At 57.4% G+C, this 27494-nt stretch overlaps 1 protein-coding gene across 1 annotated transcript in view; it reads left to right on the top strand.

The window, feature by feature from the left end:
• TAFA5 (TAFA chemokine like family member 5) overlaps positions 1–27494 on the top strand; it is a 184728-nt gene that overhangs the window by 141607 nt on the left and 15627 nt on the right. The window contains exon 3 of the mRNA XM_075552601.1: positions 4744–4871. Within this exon, the coding sequence (XP_075408716.1) occupies positions 4744–4871 (128 nt within the window). The remainder of the gene's footprint in view (positions 1–4743; positions 4872–27494) is intronic.

The raw sequence follows: 27494 nt of genomic DNA, 5'->3' as shown, positions 1-27494 counted from the left end.
CTGGGCAGGGCCAGCAGGCTGCCTCTGTTCTCTCCTGGACCAAAGCTTTCCAAGCTGTCCCGGATGCTGAGCAACAGCAAGGAGAGATACGGCAGAACTGACCCTCCTGACGCCCTGCCTGCCCCATGGCACCCCCTCGACCTGACAGATGACCTTAGGCATCACCCCCAGCCCTCCTTCCAGGTCAAAGCACCAAGCCTCCTTATGGATGGGAACCCTGAGGATCAGAACCCCCTAAGGTTCTGCTAGGGTGGGGCCAGTCTAGGATCAGAAGACAAAAGGGCGTGTCAAGATCTCAGACCACCCTCTGGAGCCCTGTGCCCTACCCAGTACCCCACCTGCAGGGGCTTGGATCGGTGACTCCGGCCCCTCTTGTGCCTGAGAAAGTTGTCCTCTAAGTGCCCCTGAAGGAAGCATCCGTGCCTTGGGATGACGGAGCTGGAGAAGAAGGCTGTGAGCACCATGCATTTCCAGAACAAACCGATCTCTCTTGGAAGAAGTAGAGTCTGAGGCTCCTTAGAAGCAAAGATGGCGAGTACTGTCTCACCGCTTTGCACACATCGCCAGGGAAGGCAGAGGGATGGCCTGGGCGTGGTCACTTGGAGCACATCCCAGAAAGGCCCAGAAGCGTCCTCTCCAGCATGTGTACCGGCATGATGACCACTGGACCTTACCGGGGTGGACCTGCAGGTCACACCAGCTACTGTCCAGGCACACGCACTGCAGCAAGTCCACGTGACATGTCCGACACCAGTCCTACAGGCTTCTGAGCAGAGATGCCTTGGGCCTCCTCGTTGGAGTGGCCGCTGCTGTGACCGACCAGTGCATGCGGCCGAGATGTGGGAGATTAACGGGGCACTGTGTTCGAAGACCATCAACTCGCTGGAGTGTAAATGAACTGGACGCACGCGCTGGGCTTGACTTTTTATTAGATCTCAATTAATTGAGCACCTGGAGAGTCTGCAGATACAAGGTGCCAGCCGGGGCCGGGCAGTGGGCTGCAGCCCAGAGAGGGATGCCAGGCACTGGTCCTACACGGGGCTGGGGATCCTGCTCTCCTCTTTCATAGCAAACGTGTATTTTATATATTTTTCCCTTGTGGAGAACAAACCACACGCACACACACACCAGTTGGAGAGCATCGACTTGTGCGATTCAGGGACCCAGGGTGGGGGCACTGTGTGAGCCTTGCTCTCCACCACTCCCCACCCCCCCACACTGCCTTTCTGAGTGGTAATCCTCACCCACACCCTAGGGTCCCATCCAGCCCTTGGAGCTGTCGCTTTGGCCCCATGGGGGTAGGCCTTGTTGCAAGGTGATACTCAGTCGGTCCCAACCTGTAGCAGCACCATGTACCCGGCACCAATACCTTCCAACCCTGTGTCGTACTCACAGTGGCCTCTCTGCCTGAGCCATTGTCACGCCGCCACCCCTGCACGCTACCCAGCACGATGTCCATCCCCAGGAACTGGGCTCAGCACGTCGTGGCTGCTGTGTGCACAGGAGGGACACACAGTTGTTGGTTTACCTTGGCTGCCTTTGTAGCTTCTCCTCCTGCCAGGGTTTGCTGGGTAGGAAGCCTGATTTTAAAGGGTCTTTAAATGGGAACCAAAGGCAGCCGTGCCCCAGCATGAGTCCCCCACCCCACCTCACAGACGTCTGGGGGTGCATGGCCTTTCTCCCACGGATGCTGCCTTCATCCCCTACCCCTGCCCTTGCCCACCCCTTAGTGGCCAGCCCTGCTTAGACACCCAAATACATCCGCCTCACCCCCACACACACCTGAGCACCAGAGACCCGCTTCTCCTGGGGGCTTCTCCCTGGCCCTGCCTCCCCATCGCCTCCTTCAGATACAGCTTCTGAGGCCCCATGCCACCAGGCAATGAGGCACTGATATGTCTTGAGGGCTCTCAGCCTGGCTCTAGGCACACGGGGTGGAAAAACAGCCTCCATGCTGTCCCCAGCCTGTCGCGAGAGCTATCTGCGGGCCTGGGTGCTCATTCAGCCTCCAGGTGAGCACAGCTGAGCCCTGCTGTGGGGGCCCCCAATATGAAGGGTTCCTCCTTCCTAGCTGCCAGGGTCGCTGTAGCCAGCAGGGCAGGGAGTCAGGGGATGGGCCTGGTGGCTTGGCGGGAGCCCCCTCTGTGGGCAGCCCCAGTTGCTGATTACACTCTTAATAATAGGGGTGCTTGACCCAGGTGCCCCCATCAGCTGCACTCACAGCTGCGGGGGGTCAGAGAAGCTGAGGGAGCTGGCCAATAGGCCTTTCTCGCAAGCGCCTAAAGGACCGACGCTCAGGGTCAAGTCCTCATCTGCCTGCGCTGCCCGCCCTTGGAAACCTGTCATTTGAGTACCACAAACCCTACTGCTGATGGGCATGATTATTGCAGCCATGGGAGTGGTCACTCTGCAGACAGTGGGCACATCTCTGCTCCTAGGAGAGGTCAGAGAAAGTTACTCGAACGCTTGGGGAACAGGTCGGTCCCTGCCCCATACTGGAGCCCCGGGGCATCAAGCTCACAGGTGTGCCCACAAGGAGGTCAGCTCTCCCCCAACTCTTATGGGCACACCGTGAGTGACCACTCAGGCCTCTGGGTGTCAGCTGTCCTCTCCTCTTGCATGGACACACAGTCAGCAACCATTCAGGCACCCAGCCTCACTCAGTTCCAGTGCACACCCACATCTGACCACTCTGTCGCAGTTCTTGTCACCCACCCAGGGTCCCCTCTGCTGCGTACCCTCCAGCCCACCCACGGGGGCAGCCCGCTCTTCAGAGCAGGGACTGAGAGCATTGCTCGCCGGAAGCTGTTGGAGCACCTGGCCAGCAGGCAGCTCTTGCGGATGGCGTGGGACTTGGAACTGGCTTGGTCCATCCCCATGTTGCCCCTGGAGTGCTGGGCAGGGTGGCAGAGGCCTCGGGGTTGGCCTCCCTCCCGTGCTTCACTGCCTTTCTGCGCACACCCTCGGGGAGCCCTCATCCCCTGCCCTCCCACCTTAGTGCCCACCCCTGTCACACCGGCTAGGCTGAGCAGCTCTTGTATTCCAGGTCCTTGGGCCCCGGGGCAGGGAGGAGTATAAGGACAGGAGGAGGTGACTTGGGAGCACTAGACTGGGCAGCTCCTCCACATCACCTCTCACCTGCATGTATGGACGTGTGAGCATGTGCCCGGGGACTGTGTATGCCCACCTGTGTGAGTGTGTGTCTGTGTGTGTGCGCGTGCACACCTGCGTGAACCTGTGTCTGCATGTGTGGATATGGGAGGCCTACATGTCTGCGCACATCTGTGACTGTGTGCGCATGAGTATGTGTGTGTGAAGATGCACACATGTATGCAGGGACCATGTTTGCACACTCCTGAATGAAATAGTGTGCACATGTGTGTCTCGGTCAGCCTGGGTGTGGGAGACAGGAAGGTAACAGGGTGGAGATCCTAAGGACCCCTAGTCCTGCATCCCCATCTGGCGTGGCCCCCAGCCGGCTCCCATCCTCTGTCAGCTGTCTACCAGGCCGGGGGTCCTGGCAGGCAATGGGCCCTGCTCTTGGCTGCCTTCCCTCTACGAGCCCCCTGGCTATGACATGGGCAGGCTGGGCACCCAGGAGGCAAACCCCAGGCAAAGCCGCGCCCTGGCCATGCCAGGGCGAAATAAAGTTGTCAGGGCAGCATGAAAGGCCCCTTTGTCCCTGGGACCCTGAGCCCACGGCCCCTCCCCCAGCAGGAAGTGGGCTGGGCCAGTGGAGGAGCCCGTGGAAGACAAAGGCGGAGTGTGCTCGGCCTGCTCCACAGACATGTTGTGTGTGCGTGTGTGTGTGCATGCATGCTTGTGTGCGTGCGTGGTGTCTGTGTGCCAGGAGCGCCCACTGCGTGCTCCTGCGTGCCAGGCCCTGTGGTTAGCATGCTGGGAGGGGCTGTGCTGGGGGATGTGTGCACCTCTGTGCCCACCACACTTCCATGTGTGCACGTATAGCCGTGTCTGCATGTGTGGTTGTGCACACGTATGTGTATGTGCACATATGTGTTGTTGTGTGCGGCGTGGGCCGACCTCTCGCCTCCCCTGACTGCACACCCTGCCCCCGGGAGCACAAAGCTTCTTTAAGGTTCCAAGGGGCCGAGGCAGCGTTTGAACCGGGCCTGCCCCTTCAACACCTTCCTGGGCCCCTGGCGTCTGGCCCCTCACCAGCCCTGCTCCCTGACCTCATCGAGTCCCTTTGCATCACTGCTACACCCTGGGGACCCAACCCACAGGCAGCAGGACGCATGGGGGCGGGGAAGACCAGACCCGGACGTGAACAGTGGCCATCCTGGATGACCGTCGGTTGGCGTCCACCCTGATGGCCAGAAGTGAGTGGTTTCAAACCCAGATGGCCCTACAGGGAGGGGTGTCCACTGTGTGTAGCCATCAGTTGGTGGCGTCCACCCTGATGGCCTGTAGTGAGTGGCATCCCCGTATGGTAGGCAATGAGAGTGTCCACCCTCACATGGGAAACTCTCTCATTTTTGGTCAGGGTGAGTTCCCAATTCTGAATTCAGGTGAACCAGGGATCGCCACAGCGGAGTCTCCCTGGCCCCTGTGCTGACCACCTGGGGGATGGCAGGCTGGGCCACGCTAGCTGTGGTCAGCACCTGTCCCTGGGGACGCTGGGCTCGCTGACTGCAGGTTCATCCCCACCCCCCACCGGGCAGGAGTTGGCCTGATGCTGGCCCCAGGGGAGCAGCCCTGACCGTGCATGTCCTCTGCCCACAGCACGCATCATCAAGACGAAGCAGTGGTGTGACATGCTCCCGTGCCTGGAGGGGGAGGGCTGTGACCTGCTCATCAACCGCTCTGGCTGGACCTGCACGCAGCCCGGAGGGCGCATCAAGACCACCACGGTGAGTGGGGTGCTCACCTGCATGCTAGGCCGGGAGGGGCAGGGTGCAGGTGCCAGGGATGGGTCATCCCGGAGGGATGGGAGAGCTGAGTGGCTCTGTGCATGGCCTACTCCTCCTAAAGCAGCCAGTTTGGCACTGCTGACGGAGGGCTGGACGCGGCCACAGAGTCAGATAGGACTCTTCTGAAGCCGGGAGCAGCCCAGCCGGCCCTTCTCAGAGCACAGAGACAGCCCTCTGTGCTGGCACTGACCGGCAGGGCCCTCTCAGGAACCTGGGGCTGTTTCAGGCACTTCCCACCAGGCTGCCTCCTGGGGATCGGCCCTCGCTGGCCCACAGCTGGGTCTGCACACCTCTGCAGCCTGGCTGTGTGCAGCCAGAGGATCAGAGACAGTGCTGATTTGTTGTATGTGTAACAGCAGAGCCATCTGCTTGTGAACACACGTGCAAAGGTGTGGGGCACCTGTGAGCAGGGGTGGGGGGGCCGTGCCGGCTTGTCACCACCACCACCTGGGACTCTGGAGCCTGGGAGAGGTAGCTGAGAGTCTGCAGTGCTGCTTAGCCCTGGAGGAGGGCCCAGGAGGGTCTTCTAGCACCTCACCTTCCCTGAGGGATGGTCTCCGTGGTTGTCGGGGGTGTGACCTCCCCTCAAGTCCTCTGGGAGCTTGTCTCTACAGGGTTAGTTGGGAGAACTCTCCCACCTTGGTTTCCTTTTGGGGGTGGTCTGCAGAGTTTGTTGGGGGCAATGCCCCCCACGTTGGTCTTCTTTACAGGGGTGGGATCTCTCAAGGTGTGTCAGGATAGGCCCGCATCTTCTAGCACCCTACTCATCCTGTTGGGAAGCTGAGAGACAGGATTTGGTCCCTGGTTGGCATAAGGGGGTAGGGAACATGTTGAGTACACTTGCCTGGGGCACAATCCTGGCAGGAGAGGTGGGGGTTGGGGGGTGGCTGTGGCAGAAGCCACCTTGTTCCGTCTGCAACTGGTGAGCTGAGCAGGGCCTGGCTGGCACGTAGTCACTAGGGTCTGAGCACATCAGGAAGGAGTATTGTCCCCACCCTGCGGGGGTCGCCTCCTCCCTGCTCTGGGTGTCCAAGAAGCTGGGTTGGGGTCCCATCTGGGTGTCCATGAATCAGATTGCATGGGCTTGGCCTGGAGCCCCTCCCTGGGCCCAGATGTGACCGGCCAGGCTCCTCGGCCTCCAGCTCACAAGCCGGACCACAGACAGGTGGCCATGGAGTAGCCCCGACTTGGGGCCTTGTAGGGAGAGGCCTGAATTGGGCATTGGAGGTTGGGAACTGGGTTGAGGGATGTAGGGAGAACCCGGACCTCCGCTGGCCTTTGCGGCTTAGCCAAGGCTGCCCTCCCATGGAGACCTGCACCCCCAGCCCCAGCACGCACACACACACACACACACCCTGCTATGACTGGAAGCGAGCAGGGGGTTGGCATGTGTCCTCACCTGGAGGTTCTTCACTGGCCAGGCTTTCAGGGGCTCCCTCAGACAAGGTTTCTAAAAGAAGTCCAGTGCAGGGTGCCCCCACAAGTGTGTGTCTCAGGGCACCCGTGCTCCGAAGGGTTCCTCCCAAGATCCTTGGGTGCTCCAAAAGAAAGCCATGGTGACCACTTTTGGAAAGAATGGGACATTGGGAGAGGCCCCTAGAGCACAGGTGCCCCGTGCGTGACTCTTCCCTCGCTGCCACTGAGTTGATGCTTACTCATAGCGGTCCGACCTGACACAACAGAATATCCCCCCCGGGAGGGGGGGGTGTTCCAAAACTGCACCTCTTTGTGGGAAAAGAGATCCTCGCCTTCTCCCACAGGGCGGCAGGGGGTTCAAATTGCTGACCTTGTGGTTATCATCCCAACATGTCACCGCCCAGGGGCTCCAAAACCAACCAGAAAACCCCCCAAGTAAGCAGCACCCACAAGACCGGACAAGCCCTGGGACAAGGTAGTGTCCCCAGCCCCCGTCTCAAGTCAGAGGGGAAGATGCAGCCTGGGGGGGGGCGGGGAGTGTATCTATTGTTACTTCTGTTGTCACTATAATGTTGCTTCTATTGTTACTTCTGTTGTTACTATAATGTTGCTTCTATTGTTACTTCTGTTGTTACTATAATGTTGCTTCCATTGTTACTTCTGTTGTTACTATAATGTTGCTTCTATTGTTGTCTCTGTTGGGACTGTAGTGTCACTTCTAAAGTTCTTGTTGGTCCAACACTCAGAGTCCAGTCACTCCTGCAGCCTCCACTTGCCCCGCCTCTGACGCCACCAAGTTCTCGTCCTCCTGTTTAGGCCTTGGGGCCCAAATCTTCCCAGCCTCTTATCAAGGGGCTCCCTCACCCACCCTGAGCAGGACATGCTCTCCCTGCCCAGCAGGTCTGCCACATCTTGCCAGTGGAAGCCCTAGAACTAACATTTCTCTTTACCTCCAACCCAGTTCAAGGTGGGTGCTTGCCTGGAGCAGGGGCAGAGGGCTCCGGAGGAGCAGTGTGGGAGGCGGGGCTACCCGCTGCCCCCAGGATCCTGGAAGGGTTACATGTCTTCAGGGCCATTTGGAACTGGGACACATTGCCTAGCAGTTACTTGGCACTGACGCAATGTGCTCATGTTTCCATTGACCTCCTGAGGGCTCATTCTCGTCCCGGTTTCATGGCTTTGATTCCCACAGTCATGGGTTTCGCTGGGCCACCCTGATGGTCACTGAGATGGGACCTGCCAACCTCCAGAGCTGGCCTGAGTTTCGCCTGAGACCCTCGGCATGAGGCAGAGCCGTGCAGACCTGCCCACTCCCTGAAACCTTTGTCTTAACTCTGCCCAACCCAGGGTGCTCACGGCTGTGACCACTTCCTGGCAGCCCATGCCCTTGCCCAGGGGCAGCAGGGCACGGTGTCGTTGAAGCAAAGAGAGGAAGACGGCACCCGGGCAGATTAAGGCCCTGCCTTTGCTGGGGTTTCCAGAGTCCTTTTCCTCCCATAAGGAGTTTGCATCTCAGAAACCCACAGGGCCTTTCCAGCCTGGCCTGCAGGGTCACTGTCAGTCGGGGTTTTCTGGACAGAGTGGTGGTTCACCTGGAGGGGCGCCACCTTCCTCCCAGAGGCACAGGCTGATTGCTAACCCTGCTCCTAAGAGTGGACCTGTGGTGCGACATTTCCACCGTCAAGGTCACGTCCTCGGGAGCTGAGGTGCTAGGCAGGCTGAGCTGCGTGCTCCATCCAGGGCCTGCACAGGCTCTGGAATCTCCCCAGCTAGTTCCAGAGGCCTCTCTGGGAACAGCGTGCGGCCTGCCTCCTAACAGAATCCGTGGCCCGCGGCGACCGGCGTACAAAGCTCTCGTAAAAGGTTAGTTGAGCTCTGGAACCAAGCCCTGTATAATTGGAGCTTATATGTCCAGCCTGTGTTTGCATGTCTGTTCTCTTATGGACGGGGAATTAGCACCATGGGTATTCACACCTTGCCATGAATTGGTTATCTCAGAGGCTGGCTCTCAGAAATCTGATTATTGCCAGCCTGGCCCTGTGAATGCCAGCTCCATCCCAGTCTCAGGCCACAGCTCTGTCTGGATTTTCAGGGTCCCACTGCAGGTGCATAAGACAATTCTGCTCCTACACAGTGTCACACAAGCACAGAGAGACACGCAGAAACACATTGAGGTTCAGAGACACACAAGCTCACACACACAGATACACACATACCCCACACACAGGCACATAGAACATACAGACATGCATAGGTTCAGACACACGCAGATACATACACACATGCTCACACACAATCAATAGACACACACAGACATACACAAGCTCGGAGACACACCAACTCACATACACACACAGATACACACACATACCCCCCCACATGCACATGGACACACACATGACATACATAGGCTAAGAGACATACAATCTCACACACACACAGCGATATGCGCAGATGTATACACACAAACTCTGAGATACACACATATGTGTATGCACACACATAAACATATATGTACATGTTTACAATGGCACCCAAATGTCACACAAACACACATATAACCATATATACATGCATACATGGACATATATATGTACACACTATATATACACACATACACAGAGAAACACCAACTCTCACAGACATGCATAAATATCATATATAGTGAAATCACAAACACTCATGTATGCAAACACACAGAGACACACATATACTGGTATATACTGATACATGAGTGCACAAACATGTATATACACTCATACACAGAGACACATAGACTCACCCCTTTCTCACCCACTTGCATACTGACGCACAAATACACAGGTATGCACATATAGAGATGTACAGATATACTGCTGTTGCACACTCACACACAAACACATAAATGCACCTATAGACATACAGATCCACTGCCATCACACACGCACACACTTTCACACTCATATCCGCAGACACGCATGCACATTCATTCACACACACACTCACCCACAGACACGCATGTACATCCTCAACACACACGCACATAACTCAGCATGGGCTGACTTGTCCCTGGGGGTTGCAGTGGGAAACATGGGTCCCACTGGCCTCACAGTGCCTGTTGTAGCCACCTCCTTCCCTCTGTGGGCCTCAGCAGTTTCCAGCAAGAGCAGAGAGACAGCGACAAGGCCACCGTGGGGAAAGACAGGCAGCTGTGAGAGTCGTTAACAAGCAGGCCGGGGTGTCCAGAGCACAGGAAAGAGAGACGCTGAGAGCAAGCCGCCCAGCCCAGTGCCTGCCCCGCCTGGGCTGGCCTCCTGGGCCCCAGTCCCGTGAGCCAGAAGGTCCTGTTGTGATAAGTAAAGCGCCACGGGCAGCTGACTTGGCTGTGGCCACACGGGTGGCCTGGACAGGGGAGTGGGCCGCACAGTGAGGACAGGGCTTGGGGAGAGCGGCAGCCTGGGGCAGGGCTCCGAGTAGCCTTCCGTGCACCATCCATCTTGAATTTGAGCCAGTGGAGCCCAGCTGTTGAGCATAGCCAGGGTGGATGGACCCTTGGGTAAAGGCTGTGAGAGCCGACCTGGCAAGGGGACAGCCCTTCCTGTCTCGACACAGAGGCCAAACCCCTCATGGGCTCCCAGGAAGGCCCTTGACCCTTGAGGTGGATTCAAGTCTTCTCACATGCCATGTCCCAATGAAGACAAAGGCCACAGTGTCATGGGTGCCTGGAGACAAATAGGGTGGGACAGACAGAGGGACCCGGCCAGGGACCTGTGGGTGAGCTGTCGAACACCCACTTCAACTACGAGGGCTCCTTACAAACACACGCCCAACGCAGATGCGTTGCTAACAAGTCCATTCTAGCTCCTGGTGACCCCATAGGACAGAGTCGAGCTGCCCCACAGGCTGTCCCAGGCGGCCACCTTTCCGTCTGCAGGCTGCCTCATTGTCCTGCTGTAGAGCGGATGGTAGGCTTGACCGCTGGCCTTTCAACGAGCAGCCAAGCGCCTCTGGCCTCTCTCTTCTCGGCAGGAGTGCCCTTCCAAAGCTCAGCCCTTTGAAAGGGAAGCCTTGTCTTTCGGAAGGCCCGCAGCTCTCCAGGACACGTTTGCCTGGGGCGTTCCCCCCCAACCCCCAGAGGACGGAGGTAAATGCGAGTAGCTTCGCTGAGCCCTGAGAAGGAAGAGCCTGTGTGTAAGCCGGCAAACAAGCCCCGGCGCCGTCCACGTCTTAAGACCTGTGATGCCCAGCCCAGCGCCCAGCTCCCGCTGCTGGGTGCACGGCCCCCAACCTCCCGCTGGGCCAGGTTCTGGTCACACGGCATAGACTCCTCCTGTCCCCGTCCGTGCCTTGTGTGAGTGCGGTGGGGCCCGGGCAGGAGAGGCTCCCATGGGCCGCAGTGGACATGCCGCGTGGTAGACAGCAGTCTGCTGGGGTGGAAGGGCAGGACATTGGCGTCAACACAAAGGGCATCAAATGTCAGCTCCCCATTAAGCCCATGAAAGACCTGGTGAGCAAAGTGCTGGCTTGCATCCTTGGGCAGGATCTCTGCCACCTTCTCTATGGCAACGCCATCATCGCCCCACCTCTGCCGTGCTGTCCCGGTCCCCTCGCCGAGTTGGGGCAGACACCGTGGCTCTCAGGCATGTGTGGGAGAGGCAGGCACTGCTGTGTGGACCTCGCTCTGGCCGGAAGGGGGGTTGCTCTGCACATTTGGGCTGGTGACCTTGGAGGAGCCGCTTCCTCTCCCTGCGCCTGCATCTCCTCATCTTATAAGAAGCAAGGCTGCCCTCCTCATGGGCTTTTAGGATGATGCAGAGAGGCCCCCGATGTAGACACATCGCACGTCATGTGACACCTTCTAGAATCTTTCTAAAAGCACTTTAAAAAGGTGTAAGAAAGAGCTTTATATCATGAAGTAATCGTATATCAAGAAAACATCTCAGCCCGGTCCAACTCAAGACCACAAATCCGATGCTAGTCCACAAGTCCCTCTTGACGCAGTCACAGTGATGGCACAGAATGCAGGAAGATCACAGGCCAGGGGGTGCAAAGTCCTGTGGATCCCAGGATGGGGGAAATCTGGGGCGGCAGAGCTCATGGTTTCTGGAGCAGGAGGTGAAGGCGGGGAGAGGGAGGTTGCCTGGGCCCTCCTTATAGGGAGGTCATGTCCGCAAGGCTATGTCATCAGGCCGTGACAGGTTATGGTGAAGTGGCCCTGCAATCTTACCTCACTCACACACGTTGCTTCAGACCGCCCGTGGCAATCCCTCGGTGAACCTTCACGTAGCGCACCCCACCCCTACCCTGAGTCTCCTGCCCGGGCCCTTCTGAACTTTGCCCTTGGGGAGATGCTGCCCCTTCGTCTCAGATGACCACTAGTTCTAAAGTGTGTGAACCTCGCCGTGTGATTGTCCTTCTACACCTAGTTCCTGGCTGATCTTTGAGTGCAGTCCCAGACTTGGGAGGGGACTCAGGGCCAGGGTCCCCCAGCTTCTATGTGGCCAGCAGGATGGTCCCTCTTAGGACTCTGAGCTCGGTTCCACAGGTTTCTCCCACTCTACCCGGGACCTTCCAACGTGGTTCCCTCAGAGCAGGCACTCAAGGTAGCTTGGCACCATCTAGCCCTTCCGGTCTCAGGCTTGTGTGAGACTCCCATTTGCATGGCCCATTGGACCACTGGACGGATTGTTTCCATCCCTGGTCTTCTTCTGGGTGTGGACAGTGGCGGCGTACAGGGCTGCTCATGAGTTTTTAAGGTCTCAGTCACTGCGCCCCAGAGTAGGATGTAGAACCTTGTCCTGTGAACCGTGTCATCCCAGCTGGCCTTGGTGTCCACCCAGACCACAGTCCCGAGCCCCAAGGCCCAGCCATTCATTCCGTCAAGGTGTTTGGTTGTCTAAGACTTTCCATGACCTGCTATGCTGCCCCACATTCCTGCATGCATTTGTGGAAAAGGTCAATCCCCATGTCCCATTGACCTTCGAGAGGATCCACACACGCTCACATGACCACCAGGGCAGCAGAATGAAGCCAGACCCCCGGCCTCCTCTGGGAAGCTTCCTGCCGGAGTAAGCATGACTTCCATGTACCAGGTACACTACCGCATCTCTCAGAAGGTCCACCTGGTTCTCTGCAAGACCCGTCATGGTGGCCCCAGCAGGTGGGACAGATGGTCCAGGGAAGTGTAGTCCCAGGTAATGAGACCCTGAAGTCACCCCCCAGTGACATCATCTTTCCAGATCAGGGAGGAAGGCAGCTTTTCCAGCACCGACTTCTTGGAATGGCCAATGTGCTAGTCAGTGTGGTGGCCAGTGGCCATGCTGGAGCACTCTGCCCAGCTCCCGGTTTTAAATATTCTTGGAAATAAGAACGCCGGGCTGGGCATTATGTGCTTCTCGGGGTAGACTACTGTGCTCGCTTACAACCGTTTGTCCATATGAGAGGATGAAGAGTGAGGGGTGGAGTCTGTCTAGCCTGTCAATCAGGGCATAAACATTGAGGCCTCTGTGTGGGCATGGTCTTCTCCTGAGGATTGTGGGAACTCTTGTTTTCTTCCTTGAAGGCGGAAGACGCTCTCTCTCTCAGTTCACTCTGTGGGAGACATTGTAGCTGACAAGACACATGTAGCTGACGAGACACATTGTAGCTGACAAGACATATGCTAGTGCCCTGAGCTGGAGGAACCACATAGAGACCCCCGCCAGTGCTGAGATGCTTACAACGCCACTGGATCCACAAGACTCCCCACCCACTGGCCTGTCATCTTCCTGCACGCATGTGTTGTGTGAGTCTGAAGAGGACTTTATAAATTGGTATCAGACATACGGGCTAATATCGGACTTACGGACTTGATCTGGACTGGGCTGGGGTGTTTTCTCACTTTTCAACTGCTCTTGTCTAGAAAGCTTTCTTGTACACACACGAGTGTCTCTGAATTTGTTTCTCTCGTCTACCCGGACTGACACAAATTCCCATGCAGCATTGTCCTAGGAGCCCTGTGCCCTCTGCTTGTATCCTCAGCTGCTGGCCTGTCCAGCGATGATGCAGGAGAGGGACGTGGGGACCTGCTCTCCTAGAAGACGCTCAGGAGACCCCGATGGGCAAGTCAAAGTAGTACCACTGGGTGACGGCAAGTCAGAATCAACTCAATGGTCCACTCAAGACCACTGGGTGAAGACACCTTTTAGGGGGTTCCATGCAAAGCCCAATGATGGCCCGGCCTCTGACAGGGCAGCGAGGACGAACTCCACTCCTAGGCCCACGCTGAGTGGATGGGGACACTGAGAACCAGACAAACCAGCGGGCCCAGCTATGATCCTGCCAATTCTTCTGGGGACTCGACCCCAAGCCTTCAGCATAGCAGGGGGAGAGGTGGAGGCACTGAACCCCCAGGGAGGAGCTCCGTGTAGCACACCCGGTCTGAGTCCTTCCACTCGACCCTTCCTCTCCAGATGAGTGTGGTGGGCAGACCACCTGACCCCAGTGCTGGGGAGCCCCCTCCTGTGGGTTGGAACCTGGTGGGGCACCCCATGATGACCCACTCCCCTTACAACACCCAGACCTTCTGGGCCAGCCCGGACAGGACAGGGCATCCGGTACCTGAGTGGTGTGTGTGAGACTCAGAGGCACTCTCCCGGGCCTGTGGCTCATTCCAGGCCAGTGAGGAGCTCTGTCGGTTTCAAAGCGGCTGTAAAAGCCTCAAAGCCCAAGCGCTGACTCTTCCCGGGGAAAAGCAAGTGCTGTCTGGGAAGGAGCTGTTCTCCCAGAGACCGGAAGGCTGGGCCAGCTCTGAAAATAGGCTTCGCCAGTAAGCAGGCAAGACTTTCAGAAGATGTCTCCCTGTCAACATCAAAGGATTGGAGAGGCGCTGGCAGCTGTGATCTAGGGACCAGGGACCAGAAGGAAGAGGCATGCTGGGATGACGTCCGAGGTCCAGAGGTTTGGGGCTGCAATGAAAGAAGTGCACAAAGATACCCCAAATAGCAAGGCCGGGTGCAGGACACCTTGGCGGGTGCAGACAGCAGGGCTGTCCATGCTAGAAAACCAAGCCGGTAGGGGAGGGCAGGCTTGAAGGAGGAGAGAAGTCGGGTGCGGGACCAGAGCAAGACAGCAAGGAGAGAGAGTCTGTGGGGACAGAAAGGGGGGCAAACGGCCCACCTGAGAGTCAAAGGGTGCTCCCGAGGGAAGAATCGGGCAGACAAGGAGAGACACAGATATGGGTGAAAACACTTAGTGTTGGGGGGAAATGACCTCCCTTAATCTACAGAAAGCCCAGGCGGTCAGTGGAGGTGTAGACATGCACACCTTGTGATAGGGCGCGTCACGAGACTGAGGCAGAAAGGCCTGTGGCTACCACCTTCATCAACGACGTCTGCCCACTGCCTGTTTCCGCCTCACATTTGATCGCTCTCACAGGACTGAATACTTGTCGGTCCGGCTGCGGTACACTTGGGAGGGAGCTGGGAGTCTGCGCTCATAAGGAGGGGAACGTGGAGGCCCTAAACCTTCCACAAGATGGCTTGAGGTCGTGGCTGCCACCATGGCCCATGTGGGAACTGGTAGGACCGGCAGTGTTCTGCTCTGTTCTGCAGGGGCTCGGCCCCTGAGCACCGCGTTGTGCACTGGGTCGACTGGAGTCTAGTGGAACCCTAACTCTTACACGCCCTGGGAAACGAACCTATTTGTGCAACGCACGTTCTGGTGGTGGTTTCTGTGCGACAGGGTCTAGGCCCAAACTTGCCCCGAGCCTCTCTCTGAACAGACAGACACCTGGTTGTCAGGTGCTTCCAAGTTGGCTCCAACTCAGTGCGCCTCACAGTGTGCTGTGTGCAACAGAAGAGAACTCGGCCTTCCCTGCTCTCCTGTTTGAGCCCGCTGTAGCTGCCTCTGTCTGTCGTCCAGCTCCTCGAGCACCTACCTGCTTCTTGCTGACCCTCCTCCTGCCCGACTATGAGGGCCTTTCCCAGGACCGTTCCTTCATGAGGGCTTCCAAATTACAGGAGATGAAGTCCCTCCTTTCTCTCTTCCAAGACAGGCCTCTGTTCTCTGGGCAGCCCGGGCGCTGGCAGTATCTTCCCCTTGACTCCAGCGCCTGCATTCCTCTTCTGTCTCCCGCAGCCAGTGTCCAGCTGTCTCGTGCAGGTGAGGTGGGGGCTCAGAGCGAGCACGGGGATATAGAGCTGTGGGTATCACAGGTAGATGTGTAGCTCGCTCGAATTAAAAGAGAACAACAGCATCTGGTGCCTGGGGACTCCTGGGCCATATCTTTGGCTCGAAAGGACAAAGGAGCAGATTTAACAAGCATCCCTGCGATCCAGAAGGGACAGTCAAGAGGACAAACGCCCACAGCGCCTGCCCCAGGCACAACAAGCTCCCCCACGCCCAGCCAGCAGCTAACCTGCACGGACTGTGGAGATAGCGTGCCTCAGGAATGCCGCATCCACACTGTTGCTTTGGACCAAAGGAATCAAACAGTGGCTTTCGGTTTTCGAGGTTTCTGAAAGCACACTGCCCACGTGTGTTCGACACAGAGTGAACCAATCTTGGAAGAAGAAGCAAACACCAGGAACTGAGGGTTTGGGACGTTGTCGTGTGGAAGAACGTCGTGGTGACCCTTGGTACCAACGGCATACTCGAGGCGGGGCCTAAGTCACGTTGGTAGCTCTGGTGACAAACTCGAACCCACAATCCAGAAACTTTCACATTCTGTTCATGTGATGACAAATCGAAGGGGTCTTCAAGGAGTCCGTAGGAAAATGGAATTGAAGGATAACGGGGTCTTTCACAAACCTTTCCAAACCCTCCTTAATTTCCATGCGTTCGTGAAGAGCGCAGTGAACAGAGGCCTGGGCGTGGGGGAGGGCAGCTCAGGGTTAAGGAAGGGTGCGTGCGGTGAACATAAAGGGGCCCATAGAAAGACAGGCCGGATTGCTAGAGCACAGGTGGAGAGACAGCAAATGAACGCGTGCAGGTGTGTAGGGAAACACACACAGGGCGCACGGTGGAAAAGATGGGCGTGGGGCTTTGTGACCTGCTTATGACCAAGCGTTAACAGTGGTGATGGCATTCCTAGGAGGCAAAGACTACCGACAACTTGCTTTACTTATCCAGGTGTGTGCTGTCTTCTAAGTGGTCTCCTACAAACAGGAAATGAGGTGAAAGTCAGTCCCGGTTCACAGCGACCTTGTGCAGGACAGAACGCTACCCTGGCCGCCCCTGCGCGGTCCTTACAGCTCATCCAGGCCTTCCGCGTTCTCACTGCCCCTCCACGTGACCAGGCATGATGCCCCTCTCCAGGGCCGGGTCTCTCCTGACGACATGTGCACGGTACTCGAGACAAAGTCGTGCCGCCCTGCCTCTAAGGACGGTGCGGGCTTTACTTCCAAACAGAGCCGTTCTTCAGCAGTCGGCGGTCTCGGCCGGCACCACCATCCAAATGCATCCGTTCTTCTGTCTTCCTTTTTCCATGTCTCACTTTCACATGCGTGTACGTTAAGTGGGCGATCACAAAAACCTCTAAAGACGGAGTTGTCAGCATAGCATAGTCGCTAAGGAGCCAATCCGATTCATAGTGAATCTAATTACCAGAAATATATTTGGTTTAGATGGAAACATAACTCTTGAATCCACATTCCGGTCAAGAAAACAACATCAGCAACAATAGCAAACAAGCCGTAGAAGCACCTGAATGACTTTAGAACAGAGCAGGCACCACCCAGTCTGTGTCTCAGTCACACCCTGTGGTGGCTTACAGTTTGCTTTGAGATGGGCGCCCATGCTGCAGCCAGTCTTTCAGGTGGCAACAGGGTCACCTGTGGTGGTTAGAGGGCAGCCCCAGGCTAGGTCGGCATGCAGACTGGACCAGTGTAGGGCCCAGCATGCAACGACAGGGTGGCGTGATGGAAGGACAGGACCCGGAAGGAGAGGGGAGGGCATGACATTCAGGGGTAGGTACTTTCTGAAATCGGAAATAGACCTGACCAAGAGAAAGCTGAGAGGATGCACTGAAGACAGACAGATACACACACACACACACACCGACACACACACACACACCGACCTTGCAGTGAGCAGCACAGCACGTGACCACCGTTCCGCCAGGCTCCTTGGTCAAGTAGAAGGGCAGTGGCCGTGAGGATGGCCTTTGAGGAGTTTGATGGACACAGTGGCTGCAGCAATGGGCTCCCATGTAGCCACTGTGTGAGTGGGGCGGGGCGGGGCTGTGGTTTGCTCGGGCTGTACCTGGAGTTGCTACAAGTCAGAACTGACCTGAGGGCACCCAACAAGAAAGATAAATGCCCCAAGGGCATACCTCTCCCCTGTACACCTCGACCCAAAGGCACTCAATCCAACCCTGGGAGTCAGAGAACTCCCCCAATTCACTGCCCAGAGGCATGCCACTCTGCAAGCCAGCACTCAGCTCCTGTAGTCTGTGGACTGGGAAGTCCTCCGCTCCTCTCTCACTTCTCGAGTCACAGCTGCCTCCTGATTCAAGAAGGCTCACTGCAGGGATCCCGGGGTCCAGAGGATGTACTCCTCTCCTAGCTGACAGTGAGTGAACGCCCCCATTCCCTGTTGCACTGGCTCATTTGATGCCCCAAGGGATGGCACTCACTCTGGATCCTGTTCACTATCGCCCACTACTGGATCAGGTTGAACCAGGACCCTCCCCACCTCCTCACGCACACCCGTCAGAAAGAGGAAGGCCTTTTGGGGGGAGTCACAAAGACTATGACTGCAGTACCCACACCAAGAACTCCCTGTGCATCCGGGTAAATAGCTAGCTTCTTGGTTCTCCTACAGATGGGCAACCCCAGAGCTGAGCTCCCAAGCCTAAGGCGGGTGACATGGGCACCGTGTGACCACTTAGGTACTTTGTCTCTTCTCAGTGTCTGAGTCCAGAGTCTGAGCCTAAGGACTCCTGGGACGGGGCAGGGGACTGGGCTGGAGACAAGCGTCGGATGCCGAGGCCATGGCTGCTGGAAGGCCCTGCTGTCTGGTCACAAGGTCCCTGAGCTCTTCATTGTTGGCACCAGACCTGGAGGTGACCCTGTCCTTTCTCCATCCCCAGCCACCGTGTGGTCCCCTGGCACCAAACCTGGAGGTGACCCCCACTCTGGATGTGCTAGTGGTCTTGCCCTGGGGCAGTGGGATGCTCACGGCTCATCCTGCACCTTCGGGAGCCCCGTGCGTACTACAGGCCTCCTGCAAGGAGCGTGTGGCAGTCTCAGAAGGCACTATCTGGATCCCGCAGGCGTTTTGCCTCCTGCTACTCTGGTTCCCAGTTCTCACTTTGGTGGGCATTTGAAGGAGCAGGGAGGGGCTCTGGTGGCACAGTGGGTTAAGGGCTGTGCTGCTCACCACAAGGTAAATGGTTCAAAACTACCCACCACTCTGCAGGGAAACATGAGGTTTCCCACTCCAGTGGAGTCCCAGCCTCGGAAGCCCCCAGGACAGGCAGTTCGCCTCTGTCCCAGAGGTGGCTAAGTTGGCATCCAGTGAGTGGTTTGGAGTGAATGGCCTGGGGGCAGAGGTGGCTCAGGGCTGTCATCCTCACCTCCATGGAAGAAGGGGCTGGATTGCCCACTCGGGCACCTCCTGGCACAGCCACCCTCCTGCCCATGGACGCTGGCTTTGTTGGGCTCTGAGCAGCTTTCTGCACAGCATCCAGAACAGGACGGACTTGGACTAGAGGAAGGCTGGTGATGTGCTTCCTAAAACCGGCCCCTGAAAATGCTGTGGTTGCAGCTCCATGGAGGAAGTCACCGTGGGGACGGGATGGCCTGGTGTCCCATCGTGCTCAGGGTCACCTTGAGTCGGGCAGCTTGGTGGCACAGACACCGGAGCTGTGGGGACAGTGAGGGGTGCCCACTGACAGGAGCTGTAGGGTTAGTGAGGTGTGGATATTCCTAGTAGGGGTGGGGGCAGTGAGGGGTGGGCATTCACAGAAAGTGTGGGGGCAGTGAGGGGTAGACATTTACAGGAGGAGTGGGGGCAGTGAGGGGTGGGCATTCACAGAAGGGGTGGGACAGCAGGGGCAGGGTGGAGCCTTCCTGGCTGGCCTCCATCTCTTGGTGAGCTCCATCTCGAATCCCCTACAGAGGCTGACCAGCGTGTCTTCTCTTGTCTCGGCAGGTCTCCTGACAAACGCCGCCCCAGAAGGGAGGGCCCCATGGTGGGCTAGGCTCTGTGGAGAGGCCCCACGGCCATCACCATCCCTCCTCCACTGTGGATGTGCCCTCCTGCACCCTCAGTCCCCCTCCTCCGATGCCCCGGGGCCCACCCTGGACAGCACAGCGCCAGGCATCCGAGCTCCCAACCGTCTGGCCACCACCAGGAGTCGGGAGGGACACGCAGGCCAGGAGCCGAGAGCGGAGTTAGCAATACACAGCCCGACGGACACCGCTTGGCGGGCATCTGCCACAGCAGGAGCGAAGGGGCCGAGCCAATGGCCAGGGGAGGCCGAGGTCCAGTCTGCCTCCCAGGAGCCCCTGCCGATGGAAGGACACTCCGGCATGAGTGCGGGCCTCCGGCCGAGCCCCAGACTGTCCGAATCGCTTTTATTTTCTTATACTTTCAGTATATTCAATAGACCAAAGAGAAAAATCTATTTTAGAGTGGGCACACCCCCACCATGGTCAGCGTCCCTCAGGGCCGGACAGTGGGGCGGGAGGGCGCAGGCAGGAGCCCTCGTCCCCATGGCAGCGGGGACACCTGCCCCACGAACACTGTGGTGAGTGACCCTGCAGGGAGCTGCTGGGGACCTGAGGACCTGTCCCCTGTGGACCCCATGCAGAATGCCTGCCCCAAGGACATCGTCCACAGCGCCCTCCGGTCCCGCCGTGGCCGCTGTCTCCCCTGTGTTGGTTGGATGGACTTGATTGTACTAAATCACCTTCTGTTTTAACCAGTTAAACACGCCTCTTCTACGACCCCATTTTTGATAGTCGGACACGCCAGCAATGCCAAGAGCATGCAGGGCCTCCTGTGCCCGCCCGACTCTCCACTCCGCTCCAGACACGCTCATCACGGAAAGGAACGCAGCCCTTGTTTGAAAGAGATCATTAAATGTATTTTGCAAAGCCTAAAGTTATATATTTAACAGTTTTTATATGTTGTATATTTGTAGAAAATCCTATTTAACAATTAATGTGGTAGCCCTGGCCAGCAGGAGAAGGGGGCGGGCTGGCTACCCTGAGCCCCCTGGCTTCAGCCAGGAGGACGGGGGATGTGCGGGTAAGGACGGACCTAAGGGTGCCGGGTGTGTGGGGCCTGACTGGGAGAAGCACGTGGAGGGCCGGGACGCCCATGTCCAGTCAGCCTGTGGGGCCGAGTCCTGTGTCCCTGTGGGCGCCTTGGCCCCTGCTTCCCAGGGGGTGCACAGTCAAAGCTGGGCGTGTCCTCACGGCACCTCTTCCCATGGCTCTGATTGGCCATCTCTCACCCTGTCCCAACCGCGCCGCTCAGGGGGCCTTGTCTCAGCCTTGGGGCGTCCATTGCCCCTCGGCCCCAGAATTCTGTTGTCCTGGAGCCCACAGGTTGAGGGAAAGCAGGTGGCAGCCAAAGGGGAAGAAGCAGCACTTCCTGAAGACAAGTGTGCCCACCCTCCCTGCCAGGAGGGGCCCCAAAGAGGGGGTGCCCTCTGGCCCTGCTCCCGATCCTGGCCCCCGGGGGCCCGGCCCCTCCACCTCCCCGAGTTTTTGCCAAGTAAACTACCTAAGAGTCCAATTAACATGCGTATTATGCTAGTTCTATGCTACTAAAAAAAAACACAGAAAAAACAAAAAAAATAATCATCATAATAACTATATAGATGCTGTTCCTGAACCGTAGCCTAAAGATAGGAACGAAGACCCATTTATTTAAAACCCTCCCGGAACCATGAATACTTCCTGGCCATCCAGCCACCACCCGCCGAGAGCCAGGTAATTGTCCCCCGAGCAGAAGACGGGCTGAGGTGCCCACTGTCTGCCACCACAGAGGAGGGGATCAGGGACGTGGCTGCCCCCGACAGCCGCTGGCCATCCCCTGCCATTCCTGGGGGCCTGTGTGGTGGCCGGTGGGGCAGCCCCTGGCCCCAACAGGCACGTGATCAGTCAGTGCCCCTTCTCCCTCGCTGGGCTCTCTGCGGAGAGTGGGCACCCTCGTGGGCCGAGACCGGAGAGTTCAGATGTTACCGCATTTTTTTTTCTTGTTTTAAACAGTATTCGATTTTGTGTTGATTCAGCTAAATTATGAAAATAAAGAAAAAAATCCTTTGCTAAGCATGGCTCTTGTTCCCTGGCCGTGGTGTCCTGGGCTGTCACTGGCACGTCCCACACAGAAGGCAGGGGACAGCGACTTGCTGCTCAAATGGAACTGGTTCTCAGGAGCTCAGGGACAGCCTGGGTCTCCTGGGGCAGCAGGGCCCAGAGCGGGTCAGGGCGTGGGCTCCTCCTGTGCACCAGGATCACCAGTGTCCACGGCTGTGGGTAAGTGCCACCCAGTCTGTCCCACTCGCAGGCAGGGTCGTGGAGTGAACTGTCTGTCCATGGTCTCGGACCAGCTTTGATGCCAGTATGCTGGGATGACCGACTGTCAGGCCAGCCCGTCTCCTGTACATGTGGCCTCAACAGACCACAAGTGTTCTGCCCAGGGGTGGCCATGGGAAGACTGGAGGGCTCTAGGTTATTATTGTCTGTAGCAGAGGGCCTCAGCGCGAGCCCAGGAGCGCCCACAGGGCCTTCCTCTCCTCCAGGGCCCCTTCCCAGAGCAGAGCCTGCTGGAGGCCAGAATACCCCTCCCCTGCCTGCAGGGGCCAGTAGGCAGGGCCTTGTCCCAGGGGCACGTAGGCAGCAGAGACTAGCGCTCTGCATAAAGTGCGGACAGGGGCTGGAGGGGTCCCTGACTCACACAGGATTTCAAGGATCCTTCTTCACCCTGTGGAGCAATGGATAGAAATGAACCCAGCCTGGGTCCCCTGGGGCCAGCCTTGCTCTGTACTCCTTGGGGGACAGAGTATCTTCCCAGGTATGGGGTACCACCCCTTGCTTCATGGGGTCATAGCCATAGAGGAGGGTTTCTTGGCTCCTGGAAATCCCCCAGGGGGGGCTTGGCATGATGCGCAGAGACCCCAGGTGTCCCGGTTCCAGAGTATTCTTGGCATGTCTGTGAGGTCCCAGGAGCCAGAGAGCAAGGGGGGAAGGTCTCCAACCAGCAGGTTTTGTGAAATCACCTGCGAATCAGATGTAGCTCGAAGCCAGGGTGAGCTCTCGCCGCGGCAACCACAGGGCGACCTTCATGTCAGCCGGAGTATCTGTCAGGCGGGGTGAGATGACACGCGGTAGCACAGATTGTGACTTGCATGTCAGAGCGTATCTGTCAGCCGGGGTAAGAGGATACCTGCAACACCTCCTCCCCATCCCCCACCCCCATGTCACCAGCCCCAGCCCAACAGAGCAGGCAATAAAGAGGTGGGGGCAGGGCCCAGGCTCATCAGCGTCCCATCAGGCGCTGGCAGTGAGTCCTGGGACCCTGAACTGCCCCCATAGCTCTGTAGAGAGCAACCCTGTGCCTGCCTAGCCTGGACCTGCCAAGGGGACAGTCGGGGGGCACCAGTGCTGGGCGGTCCCAACTGTGATACCTGCCTGGCATGGAGCTGGCCTGGCCTGACTGGTCCCCTTCTTGTCCCTGGGGCCTCTCACTGGCTCAGGATCAGCCTGTGTCCAGGGCCCTCATACTGTTTTCCGGGTTCAGGGGAGTTGCCCCACTTCAGCCCCTTCCCTGTCACTAGACGTGAAATGTAGAACTAGAGTGCCCCTCCTCCCCCTACTGTGCACCTCCAGGGTTGAGCAGGGACTGGTCTGCTAATGCACACCCCCCCCCCCCCACTGTGACCTGGTTTGGGAGTTTGCTCCACCCTAAATGCCTCATATGTGCCCAGGACCATGGACTTGATCTGAAGTAGAAACTGTAAGTCTCCCCTCTCTGCCCAGAGCCGTGGAATCAGTCTGAAGTAGTAACCACATTCATTCATCCCCCACGTGACCACTGCCTGCTTCTTTCTCCGCCTGAGAACACTGCCCCCAAGGGACTGCCTGCAGGTTTAAGGAGAGGCAGCTGGAGCATGGGACCCCTCTTCACACACACACCCCCAGCATATGGACCCTCCAGGGGATTCCAGGAAAAAGATTGAATGGGGGTTGCTCCCCAGCTGCACCCCCTGCTCCATCACCTCACAGAAGGGCCAAGGCCTCAGGAAGGGGCATCAGCCCCGCAGGGTGGGCAGCACCACTCCAGCCCACCCAGCTTGTCCGTCCCCAAGGCCTCTAGAGAGTTGAAGCGGTATCTTCTGAATAAGTTTCCACAGAGCAGGCCGCTAGTCTGTGCTCCGCCTACCGCCCAGCCACACCTGGGGGTCACCGCCAAAGTGGGAGAAGCATCATGACCCCACACTCCCCCACCCTGGACACAACCTCCCTGAACCCGGTGGCCACAAGGGTGGACGCTGGCCCCACAGGGGTTCACCAAAAGGGGCCAGGGAGGACCCCTTCCTTGAGAGCCACCCCCAGCTGTGGGCAGGGGGCTCTCAGAAACAGGTGAGCCAGCAGCCCAGAACCCTCCAGGACGGCCACCCCCCATGATGGCCTGGCCATACAGCTGGGGCGCCATCTGCTCAGGCTCCCATTGCCAGCACCCAGGCTCGGCTTGCAAGCACCTCTCAGGACAAAGTGTCTCCTGGAGCGGGGCAGATGGGATAGCTGGGACACCTTCCAGAAGATTCTGACCAATGTGAGCGGTCTTGCACCCCCAGGGAGCCTGCGTGTCTCTGTTGAGCTGAGAAGTGTGAGGCGAGCCATGCACGGCTGCCGGGCTGAGGGGAGGGAGTATGGGGCCCATGAGCTCAGATGTCCCAGTCAGCCCGCAGGACTCACCAGAATGGACATACAGACAGAGTAGGATCCTCTGTCCGTGTTCCAGCTGCTCGGGCTGGTGATCACGAGGCTGGCAGAGGGGCCTGGGTGAATTCCTCTCTTAAGGTTCTCTAGTCCCCTGCACCTAGACCAGGCTTGCTGGAATCTTCTATGAGCTGCTTTGAACCCACCATTTGAACACAGTAGACCCTGCTGTCCCTCCACATCTTCCCTGGGTCCTCAGTGGGTCCTGGGGGAAGGCGGTGGCACCCATGACCCTGCCTGCCCTCAAGGAAGCTTGGGGCAAAAGAACCTCTCCCGGATCCTGAAAGTGGGAGAGCCAGCCCCGCCCCCTGCTCCTCCCACTCTCTGGCTCTCCTTCCTCCCTTGTGGAAGGAGCGTTCAGACTCACAGCCCCCATCTCATAGCACCCGGATCTGCCCCATTTCAAGGACTATTGTCACTTTCCAGTCTGTCCTTGCCATCAGCGTCAGTGAAAATGACAGATCCACCAATGAGATCGATTTGAACAAGTTATGAATATAACTCATAGAATGAAACACGCTTGGTCCTCACGTTGGCCACGGAGACTCAAGGTCAATAGCCATCGCTCCCCCAGAGGGGATGAGCTTTCAGATTCAAAGGCTTTGACTGACTTGTCTGCTTTGAATTCATACACTTTCCATTCCTCGTGAGATTTAAGAGTGTAAGGGCCCCTAAATCATCCCGGAAACCCAACTGCGGTCCAGGTGGCTTTGAGGTGCTGGGAAATATTTATGGTAACTCAGGTTTGGGGAGGGGGCTCCCTCCAGTGAGCAACGGGGAGTTGTAGGGAAAACACCCTAGTCAGAGGCAGTCAGGTGACTCCATGGAGAAAGAGCCTTAAGAAACCGTGCCCATCCACCCCCCTTTCCCTTCGTCAAATTAAAAATCGCTTGGGACACCATTAAAATAGACAAAACTGAAATATCAAGCTTGTTGCCCTTGGGTCAATTCTGACTCTGAGAACCTTTTAGGACAGAGTAGAACCTGCCCTTCTGGCTACCTGAGACGTGTGAAAGTCTCATCTGTTCTGCTAGTGAATTCAACCTGCTGATTTTGCAGTGACCAGCCCAAGGAGAGTCCCCCTCTGCCACCAGGGCCCTTGTGAACATAGGCAAAGGTTCTCACAAGCTGCCAAGGAGCGGCATCCGGCAAGGAAGGTGACCATTACCGCCTTGGGGACAGACACCACCGGTCCGAGTCCCACCGCAGACAGCATTGCTCAATGGAACCAGCATCTCTGGAGCCTCAGAGCCTGGATGTGCACACAACATGATCACCCCAAGGGGAAATGAATCTCCAGACCTGGAACGGAAAAGACCTCCCAGGTCCTTTGAGCAGCGAACAGGAATGTGGGGCTGAGGGTGCGATGTGCTCATCTTGCTGAGCCAAGGACGTCTGCCTTGAGCACTCTGCTCTTCCAGAGAGATTATCTGCAGCAGCCATTTTGGGGTGCAGATAAGGGGCTTAGGAGCTGCTCTGAGGGGTCTGTGGTGAGGGAAATTTGCAGAAGGACGAGGAGGAGATTCACACAGCTTGACCCATGTGCTCAATGCTCCTGAGGGGTCATGTGTGACTCTGCATAGTTTCACCAGTCTTTTTTTTTAAAGAAAGAAAGCTGATGGAATGAAGGATACATACTAGGACTCTGGGACATCAGGGGGACTTTTGAGGAGGGGGAGGCAAAAGGAACAATAAACACAGCTTTTTCAGACCAGTTCTTCTCATCAGGTTACCCTGACTCAACTGGGCCCATATGGTGTGACATGTGCCCAGTCCCACACCAGTCAACCCAACCCTGTGTCCCTTGTCCTGCCAGGACCTTGGCCTCCCAGGTGCCCATCTAAGGGCTCTCTGAAATGGAGATGGAAGGGAATCAGTCTGGGGAAGGACTTGCATCTCACTTCCAAACCACATCAAACTCCCCACCGTTGCTGACTCACAGCCACCCTAGGGGACAGGTAGACCTGTCCATGTGGGTTTCTGAGACCGTAGCTCTTTATGGGAGTTGAGAGCCAGCCCCAGAGCCCCCAGCACAGCTTCCTTGGTCCCGTGGGTCTCCTGTCTGCCTGCACATAGACCCCCTCTGTCCCCTTGGGGCACCTCTGGACTGACTCTCAGGGGAACCTCCCAGGGAACGAGCCACAGACTTAATCGCCCAGGGGTTGTGCAGAAACCCAACCTGGTGGTGGCATCTCCATGTGGACGGGCCGCTCCTCCTGTGCTCTTCCTCCCTCACAGATCATCACCAAGCCAGGGCACGGTGGATGAGGCCTTGGCCCACACAGGTGCTGCGTCTCCACTCAGTAAGGGCTGACACAGGATCCTGGAGTCCCCTTCACGCCCAGCTCTGGGCCCGGTGGTCAGCTGTCTGTCTGCTGTCCAGGCCCTCAGAATCTCCTTTGCCCAGGGCCCTGACTTCTACCCTGCTGCCCCAGAGCCTCAACCGCGGACTCGGGGGTGACAGGCCAGGCAGCTGTCTTGAGTCCGACAGGCAGTTTTGCCTGCTGCACGGGCTGTGATTGAGGAAGACCATGGTGTGAGGATCACCTGAGACGGGCTCTCTGAGTGTATGTGTGTGAGTGTGACCGTGTGTGTGTGTGTGTGTGTGTGTGTGTGTGTGTGTGTGTGTGTACTCTATACGTAGGTCTGCACAAACCAAAACCATGCTCACTGTCCTCGGGTCCATTCTGACTCGTGACGAACGTACAGATCAGGGTAGAGCCGCTCCTATGGGTTTCTCAGGCTGTAACCCTTGACAGGAGTAGAAAGCCTCATCTCTCTCATAGAGCGGCTGGCAGGTTTGATCTGATGACCTTCCAGTTAGCAGTCCAATGGCCACCAACTACAGGACAAGGCACAAAACAAGGAAATCCACCGCCACTGAGTCCCTTTCTCCCCAGCAGCCACCCCTTAGCGCCGGGCAGAACAGCCTCGTGGGTATCCTCGATTGTAACTCTTGACATGAGTAGAAAGCCTCCTCTGTCTCCCTCGGTGCTGCTGGTGGTTTCAATCGTCCGACCTCAAGGTGAGCAGCCCCTCGTGTCACCCCTGCATCCCTGGGGGCACCTGGCACCGCCACACCCAGGAGAGTGTCATAGAGCTACCTGCATGCTCTCTCTAGGGACATCACATTGGACATTCATCTTTAAATGGGGGACAACGTGCTTTTACTACAGAGGCACTCTGTTTTCCTTTGTTTGTTTTAAACACACAAAGTAGGGGTGAGGAGTGC

The sequence above is a fragment of the Tenrec ecaudatus genome, chromosome 6 (genome assembly GCF_050624435.1).
Source record: "Tenrec ecaudatus isolate mTenEca1 chromosome 6, mTenEca1.hap1, whole genome shotgun sequence".
Classification (NCBI taxonomy): Eukaryota; Metazoa; Chordata; class Mammalia; order Afrosoricida; family Tenrecidae; genus Tenrec; species Tenrec ecaudatus.
This window is presented reverse-complemented; position numbering and strand designations above follow the sequence as displayed.